Source organism: Takifugu flavidus, chromosome 10 (assembly GCF_003711565.1).
Source record: "Takifugu flavidus isolate HTHZ2018 chromosome 10, ASM371156v2, whole genome shotgun sequence".
NCBI lineage: Eukaryota > Metazoa > Chordata > Actinopteri > Tetraodontiformes > Tetraodontidae > Takifugu > Takifugu flavidus.
In genome coordinates, this window is record NC_079529.1 from 6,059,190 (window position 1) to 6,074,022 (window position 14,833).

At 44.7% G+C, this 14,833-nt stretch overlaps 1 protein-coding gene across 2 annotated transcripts in view; it reads left to right on the plus strand.

Annotated features, from left to right (window-relative positions):
• Positions 1 to 14,361, plus strand: part of triob (trio Rho guanine nucleotide exchange factor b) — a 63,234-nt gene extending 48,873 nt beyond the window's left edge. For both annotated transcript variants that reach the window (XM_057045792.1, XM_057045793.1), the window contains 24 exons: positions 3,592 to 3,878; positions 3,964 to 4,134; positions 5,045 to 5,140; positions 5,231 to 5,379; positions 5,457 to 5,523; positions 5,596 to 5,699; positions 5,805 to 5,874; positions 6,059 to 6,148; positions 6,220 to 6,312; positions 6,391 to 6,441; positions 6,538 to 6,615; positions 6,706 to 6,897; positions 7,033 to 7,210; positions 7,335 to 8,179; positions 8,803 to 9,053; positions 9,815 to 9,944; positions 10,023 to 10,050; positions 10,148 to 10,310; positions 10,392 to 10,513; positions 10,659 to 10,734; positions 10,833 to 11,033; positions 11,104 to 11,242; positions 11,397 to 11,583; positions 11,745 to 14,361. In XM_057045792.1, the coding sequence (XP_056901772.1) occupies positions 3,592 to 3,878; positions 3,964 to 4,134; positions 5,045 to 5,140; positions 5,231 to 5,379; positions 5,457 to 5,523; positions 5,596 to 5,699; positions 5,805 to 5,874; positions 6,059 to 6,148; positions 6,220 to 6,312; positions 6,391 to 6,441; positions 6,538 to 6,615; positions 6,706 to 6,897; positions 7,033 to 7,210; positions 7,335 to 8,179; positions 8,803 to 9,053; positions 9,815 to 9,944; positions 10,023 to 10,050; positions 10,148 to 10,310; positions 10,392 to 10,513; positions 10,659 to 10,734; positions 10,833 to 11,033; positions 11,104 to 11,242; positions 11,397 to 11,583; positions 11,745 to 12,151 (4,175 nt within the window). In that variant the 3' untranslated portion in view covers positions 12,152 to 14,361. The remainder of the gene's footprint in view (positions 1 to 3,591; positions 3,879 to 3,963; positions 4,135 to 5,044; positions 5,141 to 5,230; positions 5,380 to 5,456; positions 5,524 to 5,595; positions 5,700 to 5,804; positions 5,875 to 6,058; positions 6,149 to 6,219; positions 6,313 to 6,390; positions 6,442 to 6,537; positions 6,616 to 6,705; positions 6,898 to 7,032; positions 7,211 to 7,334; positions 8,180 to 8,802; positions 9,054 to 9,814; positions 9,945 to 10,022; positions 10,051 to 10,147; positions 10,311 to 10,391; positions 10,514 to 10,658; positions 10,735 to 10,832; positions 11,034 to 11,103; positions 11,243 to 11,396; positions 11,584 to 11,744) is intronic.
• Positions 14,362 to 14,833: the final 472 nt, after the last annotated feature.

Genomic DNA, 14,833 nt, shown 5'->3' on the forward strand with positions numbered 1-14,833 from the left:
AGAAACAAGCAAAAAGTTTGGTAGACTTTGGTAGCCAACCCCGCTCAAAGCTGTGGAAGGGTGGTGATGGAAGATCGTTGGAGTTTCTTAAAATGAATCACGCTTCGCTCCATCTGTTTTATAGCATGCGTCTGTGTGCTGAAACTTGTCCAGACCTCAAAATTCCTGTTTAGTCCTGTTTTGAGCGTGTTTACTTGATGTAATCATCACATTCCTCAGTTTGGTCGCTGCAGTTTATAAAAGCGTGATGGCTGGTGCTAAAAAAAAAAAAAAAAAAAGCTTAGACTTAATGACAGTTATTGATAAAAAGCTTTCTGGAAGGAAGAGAGAGCACGTGCAGGTGCTGTATTCACATGCACACGCAGGGGAGTGTTTGGGTCAAAGAAAGACACACACACACAAGGTTAAACAGAGAGATCTTTGTACATTCAGCCAGGAAGTCAGATCAAGTAAAAATGCAGGAAGAGAGTTAACTCCTGAAAATCCACCTTGGAGATTCAGGACTTGAAGCGTTGAACACGGCAGCAGGGTGTTTTTCTTTTCTTTCTTGGATTTCATAAGCAAGTCATCTAAATATATTTTCTCCGAACACTGTGCGCAAGCTCCGTGCATCCTAACATCGGTAAAATTTGTACCCGCCCACGCAGAGTGAGTGGGCGCTTCTACAGAGGCTAATACGGTAGGATGTGCTGCCTGTTTACAGACATTCCCCGCTGAGCAGGAGTGGCAGAGCGGAGGCTTGCCCACTATCCTCACAGCAGCAGAGTGAGGGAGGGAGGGAGGGAGGGAGGACCCAAAGCCAAAGAGAGAGAAACGAGGGAGAAATCATCCCATTTTAATACCGCATTTGACGCTGGACTTTATTTATCCTCCCGCTGGACGTTAACCTTCTGGGACTTCAGCAACACACATCTTGGCAACTATTAGATTGTCTTTTATGTACGTGACAGGAGTTTAACGACCTTTGGAGCATCTGTGGAGATGCTGTGAGGGGATGTATCAAAACAGGATCCCAAAGGCTTCTGACATGGCTCATGGAATCGAGTCCTTAGTGTCTCTTAGCCCGTTTTGCTCCATGGATTCAGCACAGGGAGGACACTCTGGTAACTGCAAGTTCTGGCTGCTGGACTTGGGTAGGTGCTGGGTTCATAATTAGAACAACTGCATTTCCCTTTTTAAATCGTTATGGTTAGCTTTACTTAATTTCTGTGGAAATTATTGTGTTGTGAACAGAGTCGGATATGGAATTCTGGTCAATGGCTGGTCAATAATTCTTGCACAAGATTTAAATCGAAATGACTGTAAAGATGCCAGAAAAGGGGAGAGAAAGAAGTAAAAACATCAAGACCAGGCCCTCTAAAGCAGTTCAGTGTTTTTGGACACTTGCACAACATTCTGTGTGCTCTGGAAGCCTGCAATTCCCAAGTTGGATTACATGAACTAACCACAGAGTAGATCCAGTATAGAGTCTCCTATTGTGCTCTTCTCTTTGTGTCTTTTGCCTCTACTGTTATTTTTATGTTGGATTTAACACTTTCAATCAACCGTGGATTACGCTGCGGCATCATGAAAGTAGAATTAATTTGCAGAATGGGCCATTCCGGAATATTAAATGTACTGAAATCACATGGACCAGATTAAATCTGTGTAGCCGCAGTCGCAGCAGCTGACGCACAGATGGGCAGAGAGTTATCATGGACTCAAGGGAAGTAATAATGAGTTTTAAAAAGTCAGGTAAAATGGAAGAAGAATCTTTTACCGCAGCAGGTCCTCCCCCAAATGGTTTATATTTCCACGGTTCAGCTTGCCAAACCCCTGGAGGTTTCCCACACGCTCTTCTGCCATCATTAAAAGCTGTTCCTAAACACACCACCTGATGTTTGTGTGTGCCGCTCTATCACTTCTCTCAGAAAAGATACAACCTTTGGAAAGATGCTCCTCCGGTGACACCTCTGGAATCCCAGGCATGTTGCTGGGGAGCTGTGCCGACTTTTGCGATCACCCCACTTATACAACCAGCTGCCCCTCCCTCCTGTTCTGAGAAGCTGGTCATACATTTCTGTTGTGCAGACAATAGATGCACGGCAACCTGAATATGCATTAGCAGGTTTGCACATGCTACGTTAATGCTATGTTATAATTTAAAGAGAAATGGATAAATTCATTTCAGTGTGCATATCTGGCAGCAGCATCCAAACACTTGTCGGATTTGAAATTTTAAGAAACTTCTTAAAGACTTGTATATGTCAGCCATTTACTCACGTGTTTGGTTCATGAAATCAAAGTCTTTCCTCTGCTCAAAACAACGATCGCGGCTGATTGACAAATTAGCGTCACCCTCGGGTCTTCTATTGGTGCTACCCATAAGGATGAGCCTGACCAGCTGTTCCCGAGGTGTCTACATCATGAAACACAACTTGCAGGGTCAAAAGGGCAAAGCCCATGGCCTCAGTGCGCATTTTGTTTCACTTAAGGGCTATTTTCTTCTGAGGAGGAATGTGTGAAGGCTGCATGTTTCATCCATTTATACCCTCGTTAGCGCCACGGCTTCAGTCTAATGAGAGCCTGTTTATAGGCCCAGATGTTAAAAACATCAGAATTTTGTATATTTTGTACAAAATCACTGTGCCATCGATCATATTGAAGGTTGGTAATGATGTAATGCATTCCGTAACAGGCTGGGTAAAGACAGGAGGCTTGTTCATGACATAAAGCCTAAAAGGCTTTTCAAGGAAAATTACCAGTGATTTTGTGTAGATTTTTATGACCATTTTTATTTAACTTAGAAAATTTTCAATACGGATGGAAGGACGGTCCGGCCAAGGACTTTCTGGGCTTCAGTTGTGAGAACACATCCCCTCCTCCAGCGCAGAGCACCTACCATTCAGACAGCTAACCCTTCAGCTCTCAGATGTCCCTCTTGGAGATCTGACTCAAGGTGGCTGTATCTAAAGATTCAGAGAATGTCAGAGCGCACAGAGAAACTCCAGCCCTGCCATTATCATTCCCCTCACAGATCTTGTTAAGTCAAAAGCTTTACTGTCATTTTTGCTAGGGAAATAAATCTAATGATAGTCTGCCAGACTATTACAGTAGAAAGGAGGATTGGGGGGGGGGGGGGGACAGACAGGTGGATCTGTGTTTGAAGTGTTCAGACAAAGCCTCGAGCATCCTTCTGTCCTGCATTATTCTCTCACCCTTCCTAGCCAGAGAAGTGCTCTCCACCTACAGATTCCCAAAGGAGCCTCCATCATTATGAGGAGGAGGCCGGCCTGTTCACCCTGCACAAATAAACACAAACACAAACGCTTTTTTTTTTTTCATATAATATCTGTTTCATCTAAATTCTCTCACCGAATGCAAATTCCTGCGCCTACGCTCAGAGTTAACGGCTGTTTTTCCATGAAAAAAGATGTAAATGACAGAGTTTGAAAATACAGTTATGCTGGTGTTTGCAAATGAAGTGATGCAAATGTGACATCAATTATAGTTACATGGTCATGCTCCTTTTCTCCTCTGAATGTTTCTGTTTAGATTATTTAATGGAATGATGACATCATTTTAAAACTCCTGTTTTATGGGTGTTTGCAGACACATTATCTGTATCCAGTAACGACGCCCTCCAACCAGGCTCCAGCCAAACCCTGGGTCCTCACAGCTCCCCCGGCCCCAAACGCCCAGGGAACACACTGAGGAAGTGGCTGACCAGCCCCGTGCGGAGGCTCAGCTCTGGCAAGGCCGACGGCCACGTGAAGAAACTGGCCCACAAGCATAAGAAGAACCGCGAGGGCGCTAGGAAGAACATGGATGCCATGCATGGTTCTCAGAAGGACTCTGATGACAGCGCCGCTACGCCCCAGGATGAAACGCTAGAGGAAGTGAGAGTCATCAGATCGCAAACTCTGCCAGAATGATAAAAATGATTTGTACCGGTTGAAAAACAATCGCCTTCTGTCTCTGCAGCGTATGCGTAACGAAGGGCTGAGCAGCGGCACCCTGTCCAAGTCTTCCTCTTCTGGCATGCAGAGCTGTGGCGAGGAGGAAGGAGAGGAGGGAGCTGACGCCGTCCCTCTACCGCCCCCTATGGCCATCCAGCAGCACAGCTTGCTGCAGCCTGACTCCCAGGACGACAAGGTGGGTCACACAGAAATCCATCTGGGCTGAAAACACGAGTTCTTGTGAAATTTAAGTTTTTTTTCCCCTCAGAACAATGATATAACTTTTTAAATACCTTATTTTACTTTATTAAGTCCTCCATTAAGAGGTGCAGTGCAGAGGCTATGCTGTACTATGATGCTAATATATTTTCTTTTTGCATGTGTGTGTGTTTGTGCACGATCCTTCCTTCAGCATTATGTTGATTTCTGTTCTGCCTCTCTTCTTTCCCAGTTTCCTTATCTCTCCATCTAAAAACATCCCGTCTTCTCCGCTTTTTCTTCTTGCCTCTCTTTTCTTTTGTTTCTTTCTCTCATTAACTAACCATCATTCCCTTGAAAACGTCAGAGACTGTTTTAATGTCCAATACTCCATTCGCACGTCACTGCAATGGTGAGGTGTTTGTGGGACAAAGCGGCTACTTTTCACTTAATGTGGTGTTGATCTGAGGATCCTTCTGAATCTTTGTCTCACGACGCCTCTGCATGAGTTGTGTTGCAGAAGCTACTCCCCCCTCTAATGGAGTATTAAGCAACCCTGTTTGTTGTGTGGACCGTAAGTTGTTTGACCGATCATGATGCTCATGCTTGAAGAGCGCTCCAATCCCAGAGCTTGACCCTGACTTAAACCCACCTCAGAACCTCTCTTTTCCTGAGACCAGCCTGTCATGGCTCCAATTTAGCCCCCAATTAACCCTTTTGTCAGGTAGCTCTCACCCACCAAGTCCCTATTTTGACATGTGGATTATCGGGGTCCAAACTCAACAATGGTGAGCCTGATCAAATACACGGTAGTAGCCAGTGAGATTGCACGATTGCTGAACGCATGTAGCGCCCACTTGCACATCCCTCACTTACTCTTTAGTTCTGTTTCATATTTTATTTTTCAGTCCGGATCTCGTCTGTCCGCACGTCCAAGCAGCTCAGAGACGCCCAGCGCAGCCGAACTAGTCAGCGCCATCGAGGAGCTGGTGAAGAGTAAGATGGTGAGGTCAAAACAAAAGCTTGTAAATCTGATTCATTTCAGATGCTGAAAGTGCTGCCAACAGTTTGTAATTTCTTCCTTTCCCCCTCAGTCCCTGGAGGATCGTCCCAGCTCTCTGTCAGTAGAACAAGGTGACAGCAGCTCTCCCTCCCTAAATCCCTCTGACAACTCCCTCCTGTCCTCCTCCTCACCCATCGATGAGATGGACGAGCGCAAGGCCGACTTCCTCAAGAGAAGACAGTGAGCTCTGTTCCCGCGCGTGTTTGTCATACTTCACAGCTGAGTGCATTACATCCCTCCTGTTTGTGTCTCCATAGTTACGTGCTACTGGAGTTGGTGGAGACCGAGAGGGACTATGTCAGAGATCTGGGATCAGTGGTAGAGGTAAGCTGAAAAAAGTGGTGGTAATCCCTTTTTTTCCCCATCTGTTTCTCAAATCCTTCCCCTTCCCATCAGGGCTACATGTGTAGGATGAAAGAAGAGGGTGTTCCTGATGACATGAGGGGAAAAGACAAGATCGTCTTTGGAAACATCCATCAGATCTACGACTGGCACAAAGAGTATGCTGATTTTATTTAGTCGAGATGTCCTAGGTGTAGTTTCACAAAAAAAACTGCTATCCGCTTTGAAGCATGTGAAAGCATATGTTAATGTTTGCTTTATAGTTTTTTCCTGGGGGAGCTTGAGAAGTGTTTAGAGGATCCCGACAGGCTGGCACCTTTATTCATTAAACAGGTGAGAAACCTCTTATTTATTGTGTGACGCCACTTCTGTTTACTGACAGAGTTCATTCCACACAGACAGAACCAGAATCACGACAAAAGTCAAATCAATCCGCTCTTTTCTTTGGTCCGCTCTTTACTTTGGTTTTCGTTCTTCTGGCATTTAATCCCTTGTTCTTGTTTGCTTCTGCTTCCAGGAGCGGAGGCTGCACATGTACATCGTGTACTGCCAGAACAAACCCAAGTCTGAGCACATCGTTTCAGAGTACATCGACACTTATTTTGAGGTAAATTTCAGTCCCCAAACAGTCTCAAGTCGGTGTTTCCAGAACATAATTGAAGTTCTATATTTCTCCAGGACCTAAAGCAGCGTTTGGGCCACAGGCTGCAGATCACTGATCTATTAATCAAGCCAGTCCAGCGTATAATGAAGTACCAATTACTGCTAAAAGTAAGTGCATCATGCAAGACAATAAAATACATTTGAGTTCATTTGCAAGCAATGAATTGCTTTATATCTCTTTCAAAGGATCTTTTGAAAATGTCCAAGAAGGCTGGCTTGGATATGGCAGAGCTTGAGGTAACGTGACGCAATTAAGACACAGCTGTGTTCCAGTAATGCTGCTGTTGCTGCTTTTGTCATATATGGCTCTCTATGTCTTGCGTCGTCCTGTAGAAAGCTGTGGAGGTGATGTGCGTGGTTCCCAAACGCTGCAACGACATGATGAATGTTGGACGCCTTCAGGGTTTTGAAGTAAGACGTGTTCTATATTTAAATGTCATCCAGAACCCTGATCGGCCTGTCCTTCCAAGCCCTTCTCTTCCCTCTCTTCTCTCTCTTCAGGGTAAAATTGTGGCGCAGGGCAGATTACTGCTCCAAGATACCTTCATGGTGTCGGACCAGGATGGGGGACTTCTGTCCAGGATGAAGGAGAGAAGGGTTTTCTTATTTGAACAGATAGTAATCTTTAGCGAACCTCTTGACAAAAAGAAGGGCTTCTCCACTCCAGGATACCTCTTTAAGAACAGCATCAAGGTATAAATCACAGAATCATAAACATGCATGAGATCGCCTATACCGAAATTATGTGACTTGGGCCTTAAAATTAATGTTTAGTTTATTCTGACACGTCTTTTGCCGTCTTTTTTATTTTCTGTCTGATTACTTTAGGTGAGCTGGTTGGGTTTAGAAGAACATTCAGAGGACCCTTGCAAGTTCACGCTTACCTCCAGATCATCTAGTGGCAACTTGGAGAGATACACCCTCCATTCAATGAGTCCTGGGGTCAGTCAAGTCTGGGTTCACCAGATTAGCCAGATACTGGAGAACCAGCGCAACTTCCTCAATGGTAAGACAGGCGCTATGCATTAACACCAATGTAAAACTGCGTTGTCTCCTTAAGTGGAAATTTTTGACACATTGCTGTATATGTATTTTATTGAATGACTGGAAACTTTAATTGTCTTCTGCAGCTTTGACATCCCCCATTGAATACCAGAGAAACCATGTGGGTAGTGGAGTGCCAGGTGGTCTTCCCAGCAGCAGCAGCAGTACTGGAGGCCTTCCAGGAGGCAGCAGTTCCATTGGCTCCTCTAGCATGGGAGTAGGTGGCGGCGGTGGCTCTGGGGGACCAGGGAACAGCTCATCCTCCTCACTCTGCGGTCCCCGTTCCCGACCGTCCCGCATTCCACAGCCATCGTCACGACTCCCACAACCCGTCCACCACCACCATCCCCCGGGCCCTGATGGGCCTGACAGATCAGCAGGTATGTGGCCGCCCTGCCACCCTCAGTCCCACCCATCTAACTCTTATTCAGACAGGGCCACAAATGGAGAACCATTAGGCTCAGAGTTCCCCAAGATGAAAAGATTGGAGCTTCACGGAAATAACAGTAACAACAGCAACAAGTCCTCAGACAGTTATGAAGACACTCAGAAGCACCCGGCAGCTGGTATACCGCAGATGGCTGTTGCGCCTCTGAATTTGACCCTAAAAAGCCCCCGAGTCGGGACAGTTTCTCCTCTGATTTCACCTCAGTCTCCTGCAGGAGGAAAAGAAGCATTTATCCCTTCAAGTCAAGCTCATAAAGGCAACTTGTTCTGGGCTGTGGTCCCTCCTATGCCTTCCTCTGTGTCAAGTCGGCCCAGTTCGCTCTCCTACCCCAGCGATAGTGTTGGTGGAGGGGATTCTCTGGGAAGAGGCGGCCACTGTACGCCCTCTCACCATCGCCAGTCCACTCACAGTAAGGACATAGACCGCATGAGCACCTGCTCCTCCACCAGCGAGCAGTCCATACAGTCCATCCAGAGCAATGGGGTAAGATGCCAAGTGGGCCCGGGGCTTCAGCGAGGCCTGAGACCACTCACTTGTCACTAACCCCTCTCTCACAGACTGGTTTCAGTCACACTTGGGCTGGCTCTGAGAATGGCTTACACATGCAGCAAGTGCAACCATGGAGATTAACGGCTGTCAGAGCGCACTAACGTCACCTGCAGAGACAGAGAACACTGCGGCTCTCCCAGACCGTACTAACGCGTGGATCTGACTTGTAGACCAACTGGTATAGCTGCTTCCTGACACACTCCAAGCTTCACTGCGTTTGCTCTTTGCAACAGCAACTAATAGACATTAACATTGAACTAAAACTGTGCTTGAATATTCAGGTATTTATGGTCAAAGCTTTGTCAACATTGACAAGTTTATGTCTGCTCTCTGCTTTTATGATGATCTTCCCAACGGTCTCTTCTCAAAAGCTGACTTTCCTTCGACTTCATGCTACTCTTGACTTGTCTTGTGCTTGACAGCTTAAAACTGTAGATGGCAATGTTTTAACAATATTCCTTCTTGCTGCATGAATTAACAAAACTGTGTGTTTTGGATGCTTTGTGCACCTGTTCTTGTGTATGTGTAACGTTTTGCTCTTTTTTTTCCTCCGGCAGAGTGAAAACAGTAGCAGCAGCATTGTGTCCACCATGTTGGTGACCCAGGACTATGTGGCAGTGAAGGAGGATGAGATCAGTGTGGTCCAGGGTGAGGTGGTCCAAATACTGGCCAGCAACCAACAAAACATGTTCCTGGTGTACCGGGCAGCCAACGAGCACTCTCCTGCTGCTGAGGGCTGGATCCCTGGCTATGTATTAGGACACACCTCATCCTCTGTCACACCTGAGCTCCCTGAAGGAACCATCAAGTAAGTTAAAAAAAAACAAAAAAAGCTCATCCTGATTTCTTAGTTTATTGTAAATTTGGGTGTTTCAGATCATCAGATAATAATAATCACAAAAATAAAGTCAACCCAAGTAAATACAAAAAGGCAGTTTTAAATGTCGATATTAGGAGGAAGTTAGCTAGCTAAAAAAAGCTAACCCTTATGTGTCTTACCTGCATCTTATTGTCTCCTCGTTTATTTAAACCTGCTTCTCTGTACTTCCTTGTGTCTTCAACTGGTTGTCTTGTCTTGACAATTTCAGGTTGGACCATTGATTTGACTTTTGTCATGATTCTGGTTCTGTCTGTGTGGAATGAACTCTGTCAGTAAACTTTTGTACTGATAGTCCTGCTCGAAAAGAACATGCCTGAGAGACTTGAAGAATTGAAATCAAGGTTTTGAGAGTGGCCCAGTCAAAAGCTAGATTTAAGTCCAAATTAAATGTTATAGTGTGACCCTAAAGGGGCCATTCAAACCCTCCAGTTCAGTTTAAACCATTCTAGGAAGATGAGTGGGCCAAAACCTCTTTCCCTGCTTGCATTATATAAGTTTAGATGGCTTTTCTCTTGCGTAAATCATGATTTGGAAACTGCATTTTGTATTTGTTTTGGTTTTCTTTGTCTGATATTAAAATGTCTGTGGTGATCTGAAACAGTTACTGTAAGTGTGACAATTATACAAAAAAAGTGGGCCGATGTTATACAGCACCGAGTAGAAAGTAAGATTTCCCTTCTCTGCGTCAGAAAATCACTATCATGGCACACAGCACTCCGAATTCGCCGTAAATCTGAAAAAAGGGACAAGGAGGGCAGGAAGATCGAGAACGGGTACCGCAAATCTCAGGACAGCCTGGCCAACAAAGTCTCTGTTAAGGTAGACAGTAGGATTACTTTAACAATTTATTCGAGTTAGTTTAACAGGTGTAATTTCAACTTTTCTTTTTAATTACAGCTTCTGAATCCCAATTTCATTCCTGACGGTACGTACCAATTCTAAACAAATGCTTAACGAAACACTGCATCTTCCTGTAAAATTGGAAGAACTGAGTGATTTCAAACGCAATCTTCCCTCTACAGCACCTCCAGAATTCCTCATCCCTGTCACCGATGTAGCATGTGAGAGCGGCGACACTGTGACACTCAGGTGCAAAATCTGTAGCCGGCCTCGCGCCACCGTTACCTGGCGAGGACCTGACAACGGCGTTCGGAGCAACAACGGACGCTACAGCACCACCTACAGGTAATAACATGAGATTGTATGCGGTTAAACTTTCAAATCAACGTATAATTTCATCTCTCCTTTCCTCGTGTGTTGATACAGTGAGACAGAAGAAGCGACTCTCCGTATTGTGATGGTGTCCGTAGAGGACAGTGGCGTGTACACGTGTGTCGCCACAAATGTTGCAGGCTCCGTCACGTCCTCCGCCAACCTCACAGTCTCAGGTAAGAGACCAGAGATTATATCAGACTTTTAGGAACCTCTGTGCAATATTGTGCAGAAGATGAAACCATAGTGAATGGAATAGTGAAACAAGGATTTACAGGAATGTCCATACTAATTTCTTTTGCGTACAATATATCTTCTCAGCTTCGCATGATGGCAACAGTGAGATCTGGAAGAGCAGCTTTGAGTTCAACTACACAGAGATCACAGAACTAGGAAGGCAAGGATTGTTTCAAACCCTAAAATCTATCTGTTTCTAGTGTTCCTTACCCACATCACAGCTGTTCTGGTCCACTGATCTTCATCTCTGCTCCTCAGGGGCCGCTTCTCAGTGACCAAACGGTGCGACCAGAGAGGGAGCAAGCGCACGGTTGCGGCCAAATACGTTAGCAAGAAGCTGCTGCGGCGAGAGCAGGTGCTGCAGGAGATCAGACTCCTGCAGACTCTGGACCATCCCAACCTGGTTAAGCTTCTGGACACCTATGAAATGGCCAACAGCTATGTTCTCGTGCTAGAAATGTGAGTGTGCTTGATTTTTCTTAGTGTTGCCATGATGTTCAACCAAAAAAATGACCGATTGATTTTACAGGGCGGACCAGGGACGTTTCTTGGATTACGTAGTGAGCTGGGGCAACCTCACAGAGGAGAAGGTGGCACTGTACCTCAGAGAAATTCTTGAAGCTCTTCACTACCTGCACGGCTGGAGGATAGCGCACCTCGACCTCAAAGTAAATGATGATTGATGAGTTTTATGTTTCCTCACAAGCGACCTACCTCTTTGTTGATGCTTTCTAAATGAATCTAAATAAAGAATGCCATTTGAGTTTTAAAAAAAAATTAAAAATGGAAAGAAGTTCAAGTTCCAAACTCCTGTTTCTGCAGCCTGAGAACATTGTGGTGGAACATGCATCCTCGCAGCCGGTGATCAAGCTGACAGACTTTGGTGATGCCGTGCAACTGAATCCAGCCTCCTCGTACATCCATCCTCTGCTGGGGAGCCCAGAGTTCTCTGCTCCTGAGCTGGTCCTCGGGCAGCCTGCCTCGCTGACGTCGGACATCTGGAGTTTAGGTCTGTTACACATCACAGCTCCTAATGAAACTCTGATTAGTTAGTGGAGATTAGTAAAGTACAAGCACTTGCCCTCTGTCTCCAATTGCCACTTTTTAAAACAAAGGATTGGTTAACTATTTCAAATAACTAAATTTACCAGTTTGCTGGTTGGTTTGCAGGGGTGGTGACATACATTGTACTCAGTGGCGCTTCCCCCTTCCTGGATGAGAGTTTGGAGGAGACGTGTCTGAACATCTGTCGCCTGGACTTCAGCTTCCCGGAGGACTACTTCCAGGGAGTGAGCCTGGCTGCCAAGGACTTTGTCTGCCTGCTGCTCCAGAGCGAGCCGGAGCGGCGGCCCTCTGCGTTAGCCTGCCTGCAGGAGCAGTGGCTCCAGCCCCGAGGTGTGATCAATACTGGATTTGTAGGCTCGAAACATGCACACGCATCGCCCAACCATCACACTTTACATCTGGACACATCCAGACTCATTTCTTTCATTGAGAGGCGGAAACACCAGAACGACATTCGGCCCATAGACACGGTCAGGGCCTTCCTCCACAGCCGCCTGCTTAACAACATCTAACATGGTCCGCTGTAGACACAGGTGGCGAGATTATAGACGAAGGAGCACATGAAAGTTGTGCAAACCCCTATGAGAGGACCACCAGCAATGTTTTCCACACTGATCACCTTTTCCCTCTTAGCCACAAAAGTCCTGCTGCTGCTGACTGACTGACCTCTGCTGATAAACATTTGACCCCCCCCCACATTCCCCCTTATCCTCGGCATACTGTTAGTATGCCTGCACAATATATGAACTGTTGGAGTCTCTTTGAGATTTCAAGCCTTGACCTAGCAGGGAGAAAACCAAGCATTCTCAACAAGCCAGCGCGAGCAAGCCTCGCGCCTCGGGACAGTGTTAAAAAGAGAAAATAGAAAACTGTATAGAGTTATTCAGGCTGCTTTCGGGTGAACACGAAAAAAAAGTTGGGTTTTTTTTGTAATGATAGTTTACCTTTTGTAAATGCAACCATGTACAGCAAGGAAACAGAGAATTGTCTTTATTCACACCTTTTTGGGAAAACAAAGGTGCGTTAGTGCGTGAAAAGAGAACGAGAGATCTGTGAGGAAAAGTGGTGCCCATCAGCAGGGACCACTGGCTCAAGATCAAGACCAAAACCATCTTTTCTGGTAGTTACATTCAGTGCAATAGTTTGCTTTATTTGCCCACTTTGAGTTTCTTAGCGCGACCCTACAACAAACAAACTTACAAGGTAATCGGCGAACGGTCTCCGATTTCTACCTGCGCCCGCCTTACTTGTGAACGACCCGTTCCTGCCTTTCATTCTCATTTGGACGAATTTTGTCTCTAACAAGCAAGAAGCTATTTCATCGACCGAGTACTTCGGAGTCGCTCTCTGCAGACTCTCAGCAGCTGGATTCCACCACCCGCTACTACAAATGTACTCCGCATCAGTTCCAATGTGCAATGTTGCAGCTTTAACGTTTATGCAACTATTTATGAAGATTTGTGTTGTAGTCGTATTCTTAAAAAAAAGGCATGTACGTACCTGGTACTGCAATAGATGTCTGTATTGTGTTAACTCTTATGTAATATAAGTTCAGTATTGATATCTGAAAAGCTGCCCAAACTGGAGAAGGGTTTCAGAGATAATGTTTAAAATGTGTATTTAAAAAGAAAATAGGCACTTATGCTTTTGTTTGGTCTGTTCCTTTTAATTTCCTGTAACAAAACCAAAGTCGACCATGCTTTCTTTCCCCGCTCAAGCTTTTTTTTGTCTTTCCTTTTATGTTAAGTTATAAGCACACTGAACCAGACACATGGGCGTTTACAAAGTTCCAACCTGGTTTTATTTATTCTTACTGTGATGAGAAGTTGTTTGATGGTTTATTGCTGATAAAAAAAAAAGATGAAGAAATTCCGCTTGTCTTTTTTCAAGCTGTGCACAAAGTGGTTTGCCGTGTGAGTTTGTTTGGCTTTTGTAGGTAGATGCTGGTGAATGTGGCTGTAATGTTTTGCATCTTAAGTTTGACACATGAAAATGTCTCAATGTGGCTGATTCAACACATATTGTATTTTAAATGGAGAAAACCTTAGGCCTAAAACACACTAATCTTATGCCACCAGTAATTCCAGTATATCCCGCTGATGCAGCTTCCTCAGCATGAACAGGTATCTGCCATGAAAGAGCTCTCTATTAGTTGAACATGTCTTTAAAGAATTGGTTGATTTTTTTTTTTTATTTAAAGTGCCAGTGACTAAGAATGAGATGGATGTTATGTTGCATTTTTTTGGTTTTATGTAAAGATCGAAGAGGTCGGAAAACCCGATTGATCGTTTGAAACTCGATCGTGTGTTGAGTTCAATAACACGTGTCAGTCTTTACAGTCTTTGTCTCTCATTTAATGTTCTTTTAATTTATTGGTGTAGATCTGAGTTTCCCAAAACTCTATTAATCAGTTTACGAAATTCTCTTAAAGCCTATTCATGAAGTGAGATGAATTAATAAAATGCCTTTGGGAAACCCAGCCAGTACACGTTGTAAACATGTACAGTTAGGGCGAGGGCCACGCCCACGATGTAAACCTCATAACAATGTCATATTTTAAATACATATAGGATGCGACTGCAGCAATGTCATTTTTGAATGTCTTATGACTTATTTTTACTTTTGCATGTATATTTCTTTGTACAGAAGTGTTTACATGTCACCAAGTGTTGTAAATATTTTATTTTGTCCCGTTATTTTGCCATTAAACGTAGACGGAAGAGCTAGCGTCAGTCTGTATGCGTCAGGCCTGCTATATACCGCAAACGTGGGAGGGTCTGGTTTTGACAGTGTTTTCTTTCATAATTTTTCAGAAATTACAAGTAGCTGCAATGAAAGCGAAACAACACGACTTGTTTAAAACGGGACTTTACATACAGTACCTCCCTCAATAGAGATGGGCTTGATAAGCTACTGACAAATATTAACTGAACTGCGTGGATGTGGTGATGGTTTTGCTTGCCCAAGATGCAAATATGTATGTTGTGGCACCTTGTATAAATTGGTTCAGAGGGAAGAACCGTCCCCTACAATTCCCCCACCTCTTCACCTCACAGGTTCTGTCAGTCGTTGTTTTCAACTGACAAAGATTATTAGAAATCTAACTCGGCCACGGGCATTCCAGCTTTACATCTCATTGTTTGCATTTAGCTCAGCAGCTAAGCTAGTTGGCTACGTTCTTGATGCAAGTTATT